Source organism: Miniopterus schreibersii, assembly GCF_964146895.1.
Source record: "Miniopterus schreibersii genome assembly, chromosome: 4".
In the NCBI taxonomy this organism is placed as follows: domain Eukaryota; kingdom Metazoa; phylum Chordata; class Mammalia; order Chiroptera; family Miniopteridae; genus Miniopterus; species Miniopterus schreibersii.
In genome coordinates, this window is record NC_138105.1 from 101,422,791 (window position 1) to 101,436,916 (window position 14,126).

At 64.4% G+C, this 14,126-nt stretch overlaps 1 protein-coding gene across 3 annotated transcripts; it reads right to left on the reverse strand.

Annotated features, from left to right (window-relative positions):
- Positions 1-3: 3 nt before the first annotated feature.
- MAFK (MAF bZIP transcription factor K) lies at positions 4-9,170 on the reverse strand. 3 transcript variants are annotated; one of them, XM_081134509.1, is made up of 3 exons: positions 9,085-9,170; positions 1,866-1,945; positions 4-1,260 (listed from the first exon to the last, which is right to left on the reverse strand). In XM_081134509.1, the coding sequence occupies exons 2-3, from the start codon at positions 1,899-1,901 to the stop codon at positions 841-843; spliced, it is 456 nt and encodes a 151-aa protein (XP_080990635.1). In that variant the 5' UTR covers positions 1,902-1,945; positions 9,085-9,170; the 3' UTR covers positions 4-840. The 3 variants fall into 3 exon arrangements, with proteins under 3 accessions (XP_080990635.1, XP_080990636.1, XP_080990637.1); XM_081134510.1 differs by lacking the exon at positions 9,085-9,170 and adding an exon at positions 4,976-5,061; XM_081134511.1 differs by lacking the exon at positions 9,085-9,170 and adding an exon at positions 2,585-2,651.
- Positions 9,171-14,126: the final 4,956 nt, after the last annotated feature.

Genomic DNA, 14,126 nt, shown 5'->3' on the forward strand with positions numbered 1-14,126 from the left:
TCCCCCTCCTCCACTCCCCACTTGCTGCTGCAGGAGGGGAGATGCCCTGCTCTCCCCCCTCCAGCAGCAGGAACCAGGCGCAGCCCAGCTCCACTGCCAACCTCATACCTGTTCCACCCAGAACTGCTCCCCTTCCCCTCCTGGCCCCAGGCCCCCCCTCCCGTCCCTGGCTCCTTCCCGGAGCTGGGGACCTGTCACTGCAACGCAGAGGGACAATTCTCAACACATATGCAACTCTCCACATGGACCCCCCCCCGCCAGTGACTGCCTGTAACAAGCTGCTCCTCCAGCCCCTAGAGCTGCTGGTGCCCTGGTAGCACGGGGCATGCCCCCCACGCCTGCAAGCCCCCCGCGCATGCCCTTTCCAGCAGCCTCCCTCCACGCGCTGCCCGGGGCACAGGGTTCCGCCAGGCTGGCCCCGGGGACAACAGTTCCTCCGGGGACCCCAGAGCAGTCAGGGCAGTGGGACTCCTGTGCAGGCCGCTGGGTCACAGCAGGGGGGCAGATGCTGACCGCTGCTCCAGGGGTGGAAGACGGAGCCCCGGCCCTCCAGCCACATGGGCAGGAGCCTCCTGAGGCCTCCCCACACACCCAGTGCCCGGGCGAGAGCAGATCCTGAAAGCGAGTCTGGCGAGGGCAGCCGGGGCGTGCGGGCGGGCGGGCGGGCGGGCGCGTGGGGGGGCGTGCGGCGCACAGGCTCAGGGACCCTGCTCTCCATCCGGCCCGGAGCCCCGCCGGAGTCCCCGCGTGAACTGGGGTGCGGGGGGTCTGCTTCCACGGACCCGCTGACAGCAGGAGGGGCGTGCCCGCCGCCCGCCCACCGGCGCCCTGCCACGGGCACTAGGAGGCGGCCGAGAAGGGCACGGACGGGGACTTGACGATGGTGATGACGCTGGTGGTGGCCACCTTGGAGGGCGCGACGGGCCCGCGGGCCACGGTGCGCGCGAAGGTCTGCAGCGCCTCGTACTTGGCGCGCAGCGCGTCCAGCTCCAGCCGCATGCTGGCGTTCTCCGAGGCCAGCTTCTCCACCTCCCGCTGCAGCTCCACGCGCTGCCGCTCCAGCTCCTCCTTCTGCGTCACCCGCTTGATGCGGCAGCTGGCCGCGTAGCCCCGGTTCTTGAGCGTGCGGCGCCGCTGCTTGAGCCGCACCACCTCCTCCTTGGACAGGCCGCGCAGGTGCTGGTTCAGCTCGCGCACCGACATGGACACCAGCTCATCGTCGCTGAGCACCGGGGCGTTCTCACCCGCCTCCTTCTTGACCTGCGGGCGCGGGCACCGGTCAGCGCCGGGCCACGCACGGCTAAGGGTCGGGGTCCTGGCGGCCCCTCCGCACCTGGGGCCGGCCCCCACCCACCAGGGTCACTGGACATGTGCAGATGGGGCTGTAATGCAGGCTGGCCGGCTGCATGGCCACCGGAACCTGCGAGGCCCCGGCCCCTGTGGGTGCTGCCCTGTGACCCCCTTGTGCCCGGAGCAGAACTGACACGGGCAGGCGGGGAACAGGAAGCTTGAGGGTGCACAGCCCACAAATGCATGGAGACAGGGGCCCAAGGGCACAGCCAGCCTCAAGCTGGGAGGGGCAGTCAGGGCCAGGCCCCGGGGCCAGGGCCACAGCGCCCACGCCTGGGGTCCACCACCACCCTCCAGGCAGGAGGCATCCTCCTGGACCTCAGGGCCAGCATCTCCTGAGGCCACAACCCGACTCGGTCACCCCCTCTTTCAGTGCCACTTCCTCCAGCCCACAGCCCCCTCCCTGTGCCAGGTGACAGGGCCTTCCTCAGCCTGCGGGCGGACCTGGGAGGGACGGGCTCTCAGGAAAGGGTGGGGCAGGCGGGCCCGGGGTCCGCCCACTCTCACCCCCTTACCTTTAATGCCTTGTTCGGTTTGGGATTAGTCGTCATAACCTGGGCACAGTCACCCGGACAGAACTGCTTGGAAATCGTAACTGGAAAAGCACAGAACACAGAAGCGAATGAGGTCAGGTCCCGCTGGGTTGGGGACCAAAGCAGGGCCACCCCAACTGCGGAGAGACTCCGAGGAGGCCCAGCTGGTCCTCACTCCAGGCCAGTCTTGGTGCCCCAAAAGCTCGGTGAGCCCTGCCCATCCTGAGGGGCTCCCCCAGGGACCCAGGTGGATGTCCGGCAGTGCCCCCCATTCCCACAACAGCCTGAGGAGTGGCCAGACCCATCTCATCCGAGTGCCCCTCCCCCCCACCCATGACGAGAGTGCCAGCACCCAGGGGTGATGCCAGGCTGAGCAGCTGTTGCTTCCAGCTCTGTCTCTCCCTGTCTCCCCCTAAGCTCAGGCGTGTGCATCCCTCTGTCTCCCCCTAAGCTCAGGCGTGTGCACCTGTGAGGCACAGAACGCCACACTTAAGGGCCAAAGTGCGCACAGTAGGGGCTCTCCCGAGAATGGGCTCCCCTGGCACCTGAGGGACCGCCAGCCTCGGGACCGCCAGCACCTGCCCCGGCAAGAGCCCCCCACTACCCCTGAGAGGGAGGGCCCGTAGGGGAGCCCCCGGCCTTGCCAAGCTCACCCCAGCCAGGGGTGTTGGAGCCCGGCCCCGCCCTCCCGGCCGGCCTACCTCTGCCGAGGGCGCTGCGGCTGTGACATCACCGCCTCCACTGGGCTGCCCCACAGCCCTGACCTGGGGCTCAGAGGGTGGGCGGGGGCCAGCCCAGGACAGACGGTGAGCTGGGGAGCCACTGCCTGGTGAGCGCATTGCCTGTCTGGCGGGCGCTGTCCCCGCCGCCAGCCCCCACGCCCGCCCGCCCGCCCTTCTGGTTTTCGCGTCTGCATTGTGTCACACATTCTAATCATTCATGAAAAAGCCAGCCAAGCATCCCAAGCATGATTCCCCTCTGATAGTTGCCATGGCGACCTTGGTAAGTAGCCAGCCCCCATGGTCGTCATGGAAACAGAGAAGCCCACAGCAACAATGGCTTGGGGCCAACGGTGCAGACACCACAGGTTGTGGGACAGCAAACAAATCCTTGTGCCCCAGTGGCGATGGGGGCACGGGCGCCAGGCTCGCTGGCTGGCTGTTAATGTTTGTAGTGCCAGGTCCACCCGATGTCCTGACACCAGACAGACAGACAGAACAGCAGAGAACCCACCACGTAGGCGTCCTGGGCCCCAGAGAGGAGCCGAATCGGAGCCGAGTGGGTGGGGTGGAGGCCCAGCCCCGACCCTCTGCCCACCCCTCACCACCCCAGGCTGCAGAATCAAGGCAGGGTCGTCACCCTCATCAGGGCCATTCTCGTGGGCGCTGACGATGGGTCATGGAGAGTAGGGCTGGGCTGGGGACAGTCAGGGGGCTCCTGGCTCCTCTGCACCCGTCATGTGGTTACACACATGTGCCCGAGACCAGCCCCAGTCTGGGGAGATCCTAGAAGGGAGCCGAGAGCTGCTTCTGACAGTGGCTTGACCCCTGGCATCTGCGGTGACCCAACTGGTGCCCCACAGGGCCGCCCCTCCCTCTGGTGCTGGGTCCAGAGCGGCACCGGGGGAGCAGCGGGGCTGTGAGAAACTTTTCCATGCCGATAGAGGAGGGGTGGTGGTGTCACTGTGCTCACATCCCGGCCGGAGCACGTCAGCGCACGAGGGCCTGGAGCCGCCAGGCATAGCTGTGCGGTGAGTCACCGGCTGTTTACAGAGCAAGAGCTCACATTCCCACAGACCCGGCCCCGCCCGCCTGGAGGGAAAGGGAAGGCCGGCCAAGGACTGGCCTGGAGCAGACCCCACGCAGACCCCGGCCAGACAGTCGCAGCCCCGTTTAGAGCCAGCTCTGCCGGGCGAGGGAACAGGGCAGATCAGGGCAGGGGCACCTCCTCGGGCACCTGCCCGACGTGGGATCCGTGCTGCGGCTCAGAGAGATGTAACCGGGATGCACACAGGATGGGCCACCTCCTGGGGCTCAGTCTCCTGACACACCCACAAAACCAACGTCTCTCAGCTTTTGGCCCACCTTGCCCACCTCCCTGGCTTCTGGGGGCCTGGACCCCAGGCGGGAGCCTCAGCAGAGAGAGGAGGGGAGCCCAGGGTTCCCTCCCACCTGGGTCCGGCCTCAGCACCTGTCTTTAGTTCGCAGACCTTCTGTTCAAGGAGAGTATCGTGGACCGAAAGAGCGAGTGCGTGTAAGCGTGGGGGCGACCTTGCCGCCTCCAGCTCGAGCTGAGGGACAACTACGTAAGACCCTCTTCCCTCTGGGGGTCTCCATCTCTTCTGAAAAAACGAGGGGCCCCAGGGTCCTGTCCCGCTTTCAAAGGCCTCAGCTGGGCCAAGTGGGTGACACTGGGAGAGATCCTGACTTGAGGCTCTGCTCTCTGCCCCTGGGGCTTCGAGGCCTGCAGCTGGACCCCCGAGAAACCAGAGGCCAAGGGGGGACAGGGAGTCCCAGGCAGGAGCAGACACCCGCCCACTGCCTCAGGCGCATGGGACCTCGGCTCTGCCCACTTTCAGGGACCCACTCTACTGGGTCTCCACCGGCTGCTGGAGGTCTCGGCCGCTCCCCCCATCCCCCGGCACCCAGTGGGCTGCCCCAGAGTCAGGGCTGCACCTACCCAAACGACACCAAATACACAAAGCTGGCCTGAAGTCACTGCAAACGTGAGAAAAACATTCGGAAAGAGGTTTGGAGAAGAGCCTTTAATACAACTGCTTCTAAACAACAGTCCTTCACAAGGGGTCTGGGACCCACTGACTCTCCACCCAGCGTGGAGAAGGAACTGTTCCGAGACTCGGGCACCCAGCTGGGTTAGACTGCGGCCTCGGGTGGCCTGGCACCTGTGAAACCCTCGGCCCCTGCCACTGTGGCCTGACACCAGCGTTACCGCATCGGCACTGGTTCGCACCAAAACACGCCCCTCTGGCAGCTTCCTGCCAGGCACGTCCCACACCCATCGAGAAACAAAACTCAAAACCCACAGAGTCCCGGCACCGGGTGGGTCTGCCCTGCCCCGTGTGGACCACTCACCTCCCACAGCCTTGGCGAGGCTGCCGGTCCAGAGAGTGTGCGGTCAGCACCTGTCCCTCAGAACACTGTTTAGGCGACTACTTTTCTAACTGAAGAGGGTGGTTTTCAACCCAAAGCCAGAAGCTTCATCCTGATGAACATCCGAGCACGGTTAACAGGAAAGCTCACTTCCTCTAAACCGAGAGGAAACGCACTGGCGGCCTGGAGGGGTCCGCACCCGCGACGGGTTAGGAATAAGCGAGGGGCCGGGCGTCCCTCCCCTTCCAGCCCCATAAGAACAGGGCAGGGCTGCTTCACCCAAGAATGGCCCGGAATTCCGTCCCGGGCACCCTGGCGGGCAGGGCAGGGGCCCGGGCCCGGGTTCCACAGCCAAGCACTCCCCTCCGAGGAGGCAGGTGAGCTGGAGGCCGGGGCCTTCACCCTCCCAGGTCACTTTTCACTCTCCAACTCCCAGCAAACACCCACTGCTCTGACTGGGCTCTTGGGGCAGCTCGCAGCCCAGGCCCTCCCCACGTGCACTGGTGGGCACTGGGCTGGACCAGGGTTCTGGGCCCATCAGTGAAGCCAGCAGGGAGCAGAGGCCGCACCCAAACAGCCCTGGGTCTAGATAGGCTAGCAGAACAGGAGGTTTTAGACTTACGAATTCTCTAGATTAAACAACCAGCCGCCCAGCCTAGAGCGTGAGCCTCTGGCGGGCAGGAAGCCGAACCTGGCATTCAGCATGGGTGGGCTCTCAAAAACTGCTCCTGCTCGGAAGGGGGATGCCTCTGACTGCACAGTACCACCTGTCCCAGCCAGCTGGGTAAAGACTCGCCCCTCCCACTCCGTGCTCCCAGGTCTCAGGATGTCAGGTCCTGGAAGGGGTGGGGCAGCAGGGAGACCAGGAAGGGGGGTAAGGGGTTCCTTCCTAGGGGAGCAGCCCAGACTCCAGGCAGAAAAGCAGCAGCTGACTCGCCCCAACCGCTGTGATGTGGACGGGCCATCTCTGCTCTAGGGGGACCGGGGGCCTTTTCACAAGTGGCCAACACCAAGTGCCCCCCCCACATGCTGGCAGAACCATATGCCCCACAAGCATGGCAGGGCAGACACAGCAGGTACCGGTCACCCAACCACAGACGGCTTCCAGAGCTAGGAGGGCTCCCCACCACCCGCCCACTCCGGGCATGGGCATTGATGTCCCGAGTCAGCCCCCCTCAATGTGGGGGTGCATCCCAGAGCCTTGATGGACGTCCCATCATCCCAGACCACACCCAGCTTGCAGGCTGGCCCTGGCTGGCTGCTCTCCAGCAAGACATGACTGTCTGCGGCCTTGGGAGGACATCTGGTCACCTTGCCTTTGCAGTTCGGAGAAGCTGTGTCATCCTGGCTGTGTCCAGGGGTGACTCAGGCGGTGCCCGCTGATGGCAGGCTGAATGCCACACACCCAGCTGCTGTGCCCCGGACTCTCACTCCCACCTCCCGGCTTCAGCCGGGCTTCTCCCCTCACAGCTCTGGATGGTCATCCGGGCTCTCCCCAGCCCACCTCACGCTGCCAGGGCTTCAACCAGCCCAACCTGCACATGCAGCCAGGGGTGTCCCCTGGGAAACCTGATGGCCCACACGTCCAACAGGCCCCTCCTGTGTCTCTAGTTCAGATGATGACCCCACCATGCTATTCACCCAGAAATCGCCCCCAAGGCCTCTCCTCTCCTTACACGTCCATTCACTGACCCTGGCCTGCTAGCCCTCAGCCCCAGTCTCCCTCTTCCAGCCCCGCAACTCCATCACAGCTCAGGCTCCCGGCTTTCCTGTCTGGACTCTGACCTAGGTCCCCCAAATGCAGCTCCACAGCTAGGCAGAGGGCTACCCACCCCTGCTTCGCATCCTTCCACAGCCCTCTGCTGCCCTGGCCACCTGTCGACCTCTGGCCAGGCCTCCACCTCTGGCCTCTTAGCGCCCCCCCAATCTGTGCTGGCTCCCACCTGTCTCCCTCATCCCCCTCTGCCCTCCCCCCCAACCTCTACATCCCCAAAAAGTCCCTCCTTCCCTCCCTGTGGTAGGTGGGTGCCCTCTCCTGAGCACACACCCAGGCCTCCCCCTGCCTGGGTGGGCAGCAGGGGACCCTCACACCTATACCTGCTCCCCACTCCTGGAAGGTGAGAGGTTTGTAGCGTAAGCAGGTGTGTTAGCACTGCATTGGTGGAAGGGGGCCTGGAGGGCAGCTTCCACCCAACACCTCTCCGATCCCTGCTGGGCACCCAGACAGGCAGCACAGAAAAGCAGGCGGTGCAGTAACCGACCCCAGACTCCACAGTCACAGGCCAGGCCACCCCAGGTTGAGCTCCTTCCCCTAAGACGGGGTGTGAGTGTGTTTGTGTGTGAGTGTGACTGTGTGTGTGCTGTGTGATCTGAGATTCATCCCTACCTGCCCTAAAGCGCTACGGTTTTAAGATGACACTTTCAACTTCCTGAAACCGTAAGAAAGAGGAAGCGTGACGAGTGTGTGATTATGAAAAGCAAAAGTAAATACCGGAGGGAGCCACGTACCTTCCAAGAGCGGGGAGCGGGGAGGCGGGTGAGTCACTGTTTACTGCACCGAGGAGCAGCCCCACAGAAGGCTCCCAGCTGGCTGGGGCGGCACTTCCCCTGTGGACCGGACCGAAATCCAGAAAGTCCACTCCAGAAACCTTTAGACCCGGGTACAGCCAGGCCCCAGGCGGGCCTTCTCCCAGGCCGCATGCCCCGGGAGAGACTGTAAACAAACTCTCCAAATCAGAGCTCCAGGGAGCCAGTGCGCGGGCACAGCTGCAGACGAGGAACGGTACCCAGGGCCAGGGCACCGGCTCCCACACTCGGGGAGAGCGGCTCCCCAAGGGGCCTCGACTCCCCTCTCACTTCAGCAACCACCTTGAAGGTGGGCGACGCTGAACTTGGAAGCGGTCCCTGGAAGTCCAGCTGTGGTCAAGCACCAACGCAAGCGCCTCTGGGAGAAGCCTCGCTTTGCGTTTTCGGTTAATAAGAGTTTGAAAGGAGAGTCCAGCTTGAAGTTACAAAAGCAGGTCCCCTCCACGGGGCGTCCCCTGGACCTCAAGCCTCCCCACCGTGTCTCCTGGGCGGGAAGTGCTCGGACAGCTGGAGAGCTGCCCTCCAGGCAACAGGTGGCAGGTGTGTCCCCCCCCCCCCCCCGCCGGCCACTGCCCAGACCCTCCCACCGCGAGACTCACTTTTTCAGAAGCTCTGCCCCCCTGGAGCCGCGTCTGGCTTGAAGCGGGGGCTCCAGAGGCGGCGTCAGGGGGGCAGAGCTTTTTCATGCACTTTATCCAAACACCTGCTCCGCCGCCCTGACGGCGAGACCTCATCAGGCCCATAAAGGGGGGGGCACCCCCGGATTCTATCGCCGTGTGGGCCGGGCGCCTGGCCAGAGAGGGGGCCGCCCGTGGGTCAGCTGGATGCGCGGTCAGGGGGGGACCCCCTTTCTGCGCGTCCAGAGGAGCCGCGGGAGGTAAAGGGGCGTCCTCGCCGGCCCCGCGGGGAGCGCGCGCTGCCCGCAACCCCACCATCCCCGCACGCGCGGGGCGGGCCCACGGGAGGCGGGTGCTCCCCGGGGTCGAGCCGCCCCTGCCCCCCCCCAGGGCCGGGGAAGCGGGCGGGACGGACGGACGGACGCTGTCCCCGCGCCCCACACTCACCGGGGGCGCTTCCAGGAGCAGCGACGCTCGTGCAGGGACGAGAGAAGCGAGACGCGGGCTCGGGCTGGGCGGTGCCCCCTCGGACCCCGGGCCGGTTCCCGCTCCCCTCGGCCGGCGAGCCCCGGCCCCTCCCGCCCCGTCCCGACCGCGACCCGAGCGGACCCGCCGCGGGCACCCGAGGCCGAGGGGCGCGCGGCCACGCGCTCCGGGCACGTGGCGCACTGTTTTCGCCGGCGCCTCCCGCCCCGGCCGGTCCCCGCGGGCTGAGCGCGCCCCGGAGGCGGGTCCGGGGCCCTCGCGGCGCCCGCCCGGCGCCCCGAGAAGAAGGGCGGCGCCCCGCGGGCAGCGCACCTGGCGCAGGTGCTCGGCGGGGGGGCCCGCCCGGCTCGGCCCGGACCCCGGGCGCCCCCCGCGCCCCCCGCGCGCCCGCCCCGCCCTCACCTGGCGCCGCGCGGCCCGGGGCGCGGGGCTCCTCGCGGGCACGCGCTCCTCCCGCTCCGCTCGCTCCCGCCGCGCGCTCCGCTCCGACCGCGACAGCTCGTCCCCGCCGCCCGCGCCCGCGCCCGGCTCCCGGCCTCTGACTCCGCTTCCGGGACCCGCGTCCGCCGTCACGCCGCCGCCCCGCCCCGGCCACGCCCCGCCCCGGCCACGCCCTCCAGGCCACGCCCCTCCCGCCGCGCCCCACGCCAGGTCCCCCGCCCGTCCGCGGACCCGCGTGGAGCCCGCCCGGTCCGTGCCACCAGCGCAGGGCGGGCAGGACGCCCCTGGGGCGCAGGTGCCCTGGTGCCCCGCGTGCCCGCAGCCCCGCGCGAGGGTGGTGCGGAGCCGGCAGCACCCCCTTTCCCCTCCCCGGCTCGGCAATGGCCCCCACGTGCACACTACCTGGGCGGGCCACCTGGGGTCCCGGGGTCACCCGAGCCTCGGCCACCCCGCCGTCCCGGGGCTCGCCCAGGACGCTGCTGCGGGCATCATCCCGGGTTTCGTCACAAGAGGTGATGGCTGGGCCTGGGCAGGGGGACACAGGCCACCCCACAGACAAGGAAAGGGCGCTTGGCGGCCCCTCCTGGCGGACACCCCCATCTGTCTCTTGATCTCCCATTTTTGACCAACAAATGGGTAAAGAGAACTACCTCTTTACTGTAGGAGAGCCACCGGCGTCAGGTGGTGACAAGTGGCTTTGACACACGCGCCGCTGTCCAGGGCTCCAAGGCACCAGGGTCTGGGGAACAGCCCCACCTAAGCCCCAGCCCGTGGCGGATGGTGGCGGCCACGGGAGTCAGGCCGGCAAAGGCAGGCCTGGGGAGGGGAGCGGCCTCCTGTCGCAGATGGACAACGGAGCTGGCAAGGTGACCCGGCCCCAGCGGCACCTGGATGGGAGGCCCGGCCTCTCGGCGGTTCCGGGGCCCCTCTCAGAAACAGGGAGCTGCTCCGTGAGGCGTGTAGGGAGCAGCCGTGGCTTCTTGCTGTGGACAGAGCCCGGGCTCCCTCCCGAGAGCCTTGCCCGGGGCTCACCGGGCACGTGTGGGTGGCTGGGTGGGTGCGTGTGCTGCCAACAGACGAAGCGGCGGCAGCAGCCACTCCGTCCAGCCTCTCCAGGCTGTCTTCAGAGTCGTCGCCCCCTGGGGCTGGAAGGGTGGGTCCCCTTTCTCCTGCCACCCCTCTGGGCTCGAGCCGCCAACTCGGAGGCCCCTTCCCGCGGACTTCACCGTGGCGGGTATAATTCAGGTTCTCACCAGTGTCTTCATTTTCCCAACGGGGCTGCAGTCGTTTCCCGTCAGAGTCTGGCCATGCAGAGCGCCGCCCAACGAATCGCACTCAGTCCCCGGCAGCAGGGCGTGCAGCAGCTGGACTCCGGCAGAGGCGGGGACGGTGGTCGCGCTTACGGCGTGACCTTGGTGTGGGGGTCTCTTCATTGCGCCTCCCTGGGTCTCAGTTTCCTCAACTTTAAAATGGGCTTTAATAAGACAGAATGAAGGTGGAGTTTTTAATAAACGTGTTGGGGCAACGAGATAACTAGAAAACGATGACGTTGGGTCCGCAGTTCATCCACTCCGTCTACCAGTATCATACATTTCAGCTAGATCAAAGATCTAACGTTTACTTTTAATATGTTTTTATTGACTTTAGAGAGAGAGGAAGGGAGAGGGAAAGGGAGATAGAAACATCGATGAGAGAGAAACATCGATCGGCTGCCTCCTGCTCGCCCCCTACTGGGGACCGAACCCAAAACCCGGGCATGTGCCCTGACCGGGAATCAAACCTGCGACCTCCTGGTTCCCAGGTAGACGCTCAACCACTGAGCCACAGCAGCTGAGAAAAAGACTTAACATTCTTAAAAAGAAACCATTAAGTGACAAAAAGTTATGGAAACGGAGAGCAGAGAGGGTCACACAGAAATAGGAATGTACTTATGCCACCGAACTACACACTTGAAAATGGTTAAAACGGCCAATTTCATGTTATGTATATTTTGCCACAAAAATAAATTTTAGAAAAAATTAAACTATTTGAAGAAAACATGAATGATTTCCTTTAAAACTTTGAGTGGGAATCCGGCTGTGGGGGGCTCAGCGGTTGAGCGTCGACCTAGGATCCAGGAGATTGGGGTTCGATTCCTGGTCAGGGCACATACCCAGGTTGGGGGTTGCAGCTGATCAATGACTCTCTCATCACTGATGTTTCTATCTCTCTCTCTCCCTCTCCCTTTCTCTCTGAAATCAATAAAGATATAAATAAGTAAATAAATAAATAAAACTTTGAGTGGAAGAAGGTTTTTCTAATCGTGATTAAAATTCCGGACATCATTTAAAAAAAAAGACACGGTAAAAATCACCAGAAGCCAAGTCAGAACACAAAGTATATTCTAGGAAAAATATCTGCAGCCCACACCCCGGAGGACTGTCTCCCTCACATGCCAAGGGCGCCTAGAAATAGAAAAGGGGAAGACACATAAAGGAGCAAAGGCTACGCACAGACGACTCACAGAGAGGGAGCCCTAAATGACCAGTGTAGGGGAAGACGGTCGCAATAAGAGAAATGCATGTTAAAATGACACTGCAGTTCCGTTCCCCATCTATCAGAACCCCCACTCGGGACCACATCCTGCAGTGGCAGGGCTGGGGCAAGGGCCTGGAGCCCTGCTGCTGGGGGCAGGAGGGACAGGGCAGCTTCTTCCAAACCCAAGTTGAGCGTTGGGGCATGGGGGCCACTGAACTCTGTGACCTCAGAGTGTGACAGGCCTTCCAGAGCTGCTGGCCTGACCCTAGCTGAACAGAAAGGGAAACTGAGGCCCAGTGAGGGGAGGTGACCCAGCCAAGGGGTCATGGGACCTGGAAGTCTCCCACCCCAGGCACACCCAGGCCTGGGAAGAAGGCCCCTGTCTGAGCCAGTGAGCACCAGCTGTTCCCACTGGCAGTGCACCTGGGAGGCACCTGGGAGACAGGTGCGGAGGTCCCCAGCCCGGCCTGTTCAGCTCCCTCTCCTCAGAGGTTTGGGATTCCAGTGGGTGAGAAAATGGAGGGCTCCAGGCCTTTAGGGTCAGAGATCTTAGACACCCCCCTTCCCGTGACAGGGGACTCATTTCCTCGTGAGCCAGCCCCGTCTATTTTCAGACAATTGTTGGAAAGCGCTTCCCGCCTCCGGCCAGAGCTGCCTCGCAGGAGCTTCCGCTCCTCTGCCTGGGTCTGCACAGCACAGGCTCAGATATCAGCCCTCAAAAGACAGCCTCGGGCCTCCGGTGGGGCTGCCAGGGAGCCAGTCTTCCTGGCAAGGGTCCACGAGAAGAAGTCACTGGTCACCTTCCCCTGTGCACAGCGGCATTCCCGGGGCAGGTCCAGCGGTCGCTCGGGCCAGGACCGCTCACCAGCACAGAAACCTCCACTTGAGCACAATGGGTCTCCAAGGCCCCCGCCCAGGAAGGGGCATCCGAGTCCTAATAACCGCTGACTCACGGCTTTGAAACTGTCACTCGGCTGGTGGGGCATCCAGCTTGGGTGAAGCAGTTTCTAAATTTAGAGGACAAGGTGGTTGGGAGATGACCAGCCCCCCAGGGCACCCTGTGGTAGCTCCCCGAGTACCTCATCTCACATCCACCCCCACCCTGAGTGCTAGGGGGCGCCAGGCTGGGCTGGAGACACCTGACGGGGCAGGGAGACCTGCACCCAGGGAGAGGGTACCCTGCCCAGGTCCGAGCCCAGCTCTGGGCCCGGGCCACGCAGTGGGAGCAGCTGCTTCCTGGCCCAGAGGCGGTTAGACCACAGCAGGTGCAGACCTGCCGCCTCACCCCTCTCCCCTCCGGGGGCTGCAGCAGGTTCCTGCTCACTCTGCCCCCACCCAGCTGGCTGCCCCAGTCTGCTCTACCCTGCAAGGACCCTCTCCTTCCCTCAGTGGTGCCACAGCGGGGCCCAGTGGAGGGGCGTGCCCACCACCCAGTCACTAGGTCAGGGCTCGGGGGAGGGTAAGGGTTCTCACCTGGCTCCGGGGTCACAGCAGAGATGACCAGGGACTGTGGGGGTCAGGGGCCTAGGCTCACACATCCCTCCAGGCTGAACGCAGCTTGTAACAGTTGTGGCTTCTGCTCGGATCCTTCACTCATCGGCCCCCATTTAAGCCGCGGCATTCAGCCCTTGGATCCAGCAGGAGCCAGGCAGACTGGGTGCTGCTGGTGGCTCCCTGGTGGCTCATGTTGGGCAGGGAGGCAGGCCGTACAGACAGAGGCAGATAGGGGGGTACCACGACCAGGGGTGACGGTTTTCTAAAGGGAGGTGTTACCTCAATCTCAGACCTGTGGGACCGTGAAAGAATAAATGTCTGTTGTTTAGGCTGCCTGGTCTGTGGGGTGTTACAGGTACAGAGACACCTGCGTTGGTGTCCACAGGGGGCCCTGGGTCCCCCAGGAGCTGCAATTGAGGGGGCCCCTTGCTACCTTTCCTCCTTCCTGGGCCAGAGGCTGAGTCCCGGGTGATGGGCAGTCTCAGGGGGACATTCCTCCAAAGCTGCTTGTGTGATCTGAGCTCTGGGGCTGCTGCTGCCCCAGAATCCTATGAGGGAAAGATCTGTCTACTTGACCCCACAGCCTCTGACCTCTGTACCCTGACCCCAGCATCTCGGGCTTCTCCTGGCCTTGGTCTGTGAGATGGTCCTGGGGAGACACCGCCCTTGGGCGTGAGAACAGCCATGAGGTAGGCGAGCAGCAGGAGAGCAGCCACCACCTGCCGAAGGGCTTCAAGGAGGAAGGGAGGGAGCTGGGAGGCTGGGCTTTGAAGGGTGAAGAGGAGGTTGTGGAGTGAGAAAGAGAATGGAGGCCCCTGCCAGGGAGGGGCCGTGCGGGCCTGGGCCTGGCAGCGAGGGGTCTGGCAGCGAGGGGCCTGTGACAGTGGGCCTGGGCGAGGGCACTCTTCTCTACTGGAAACGGTTTCCCTGCAAAACTGAGACACAGAGCCCAGGGCTTGCCCGGCTTTCCCTCCCCCATGACCACGGGAACC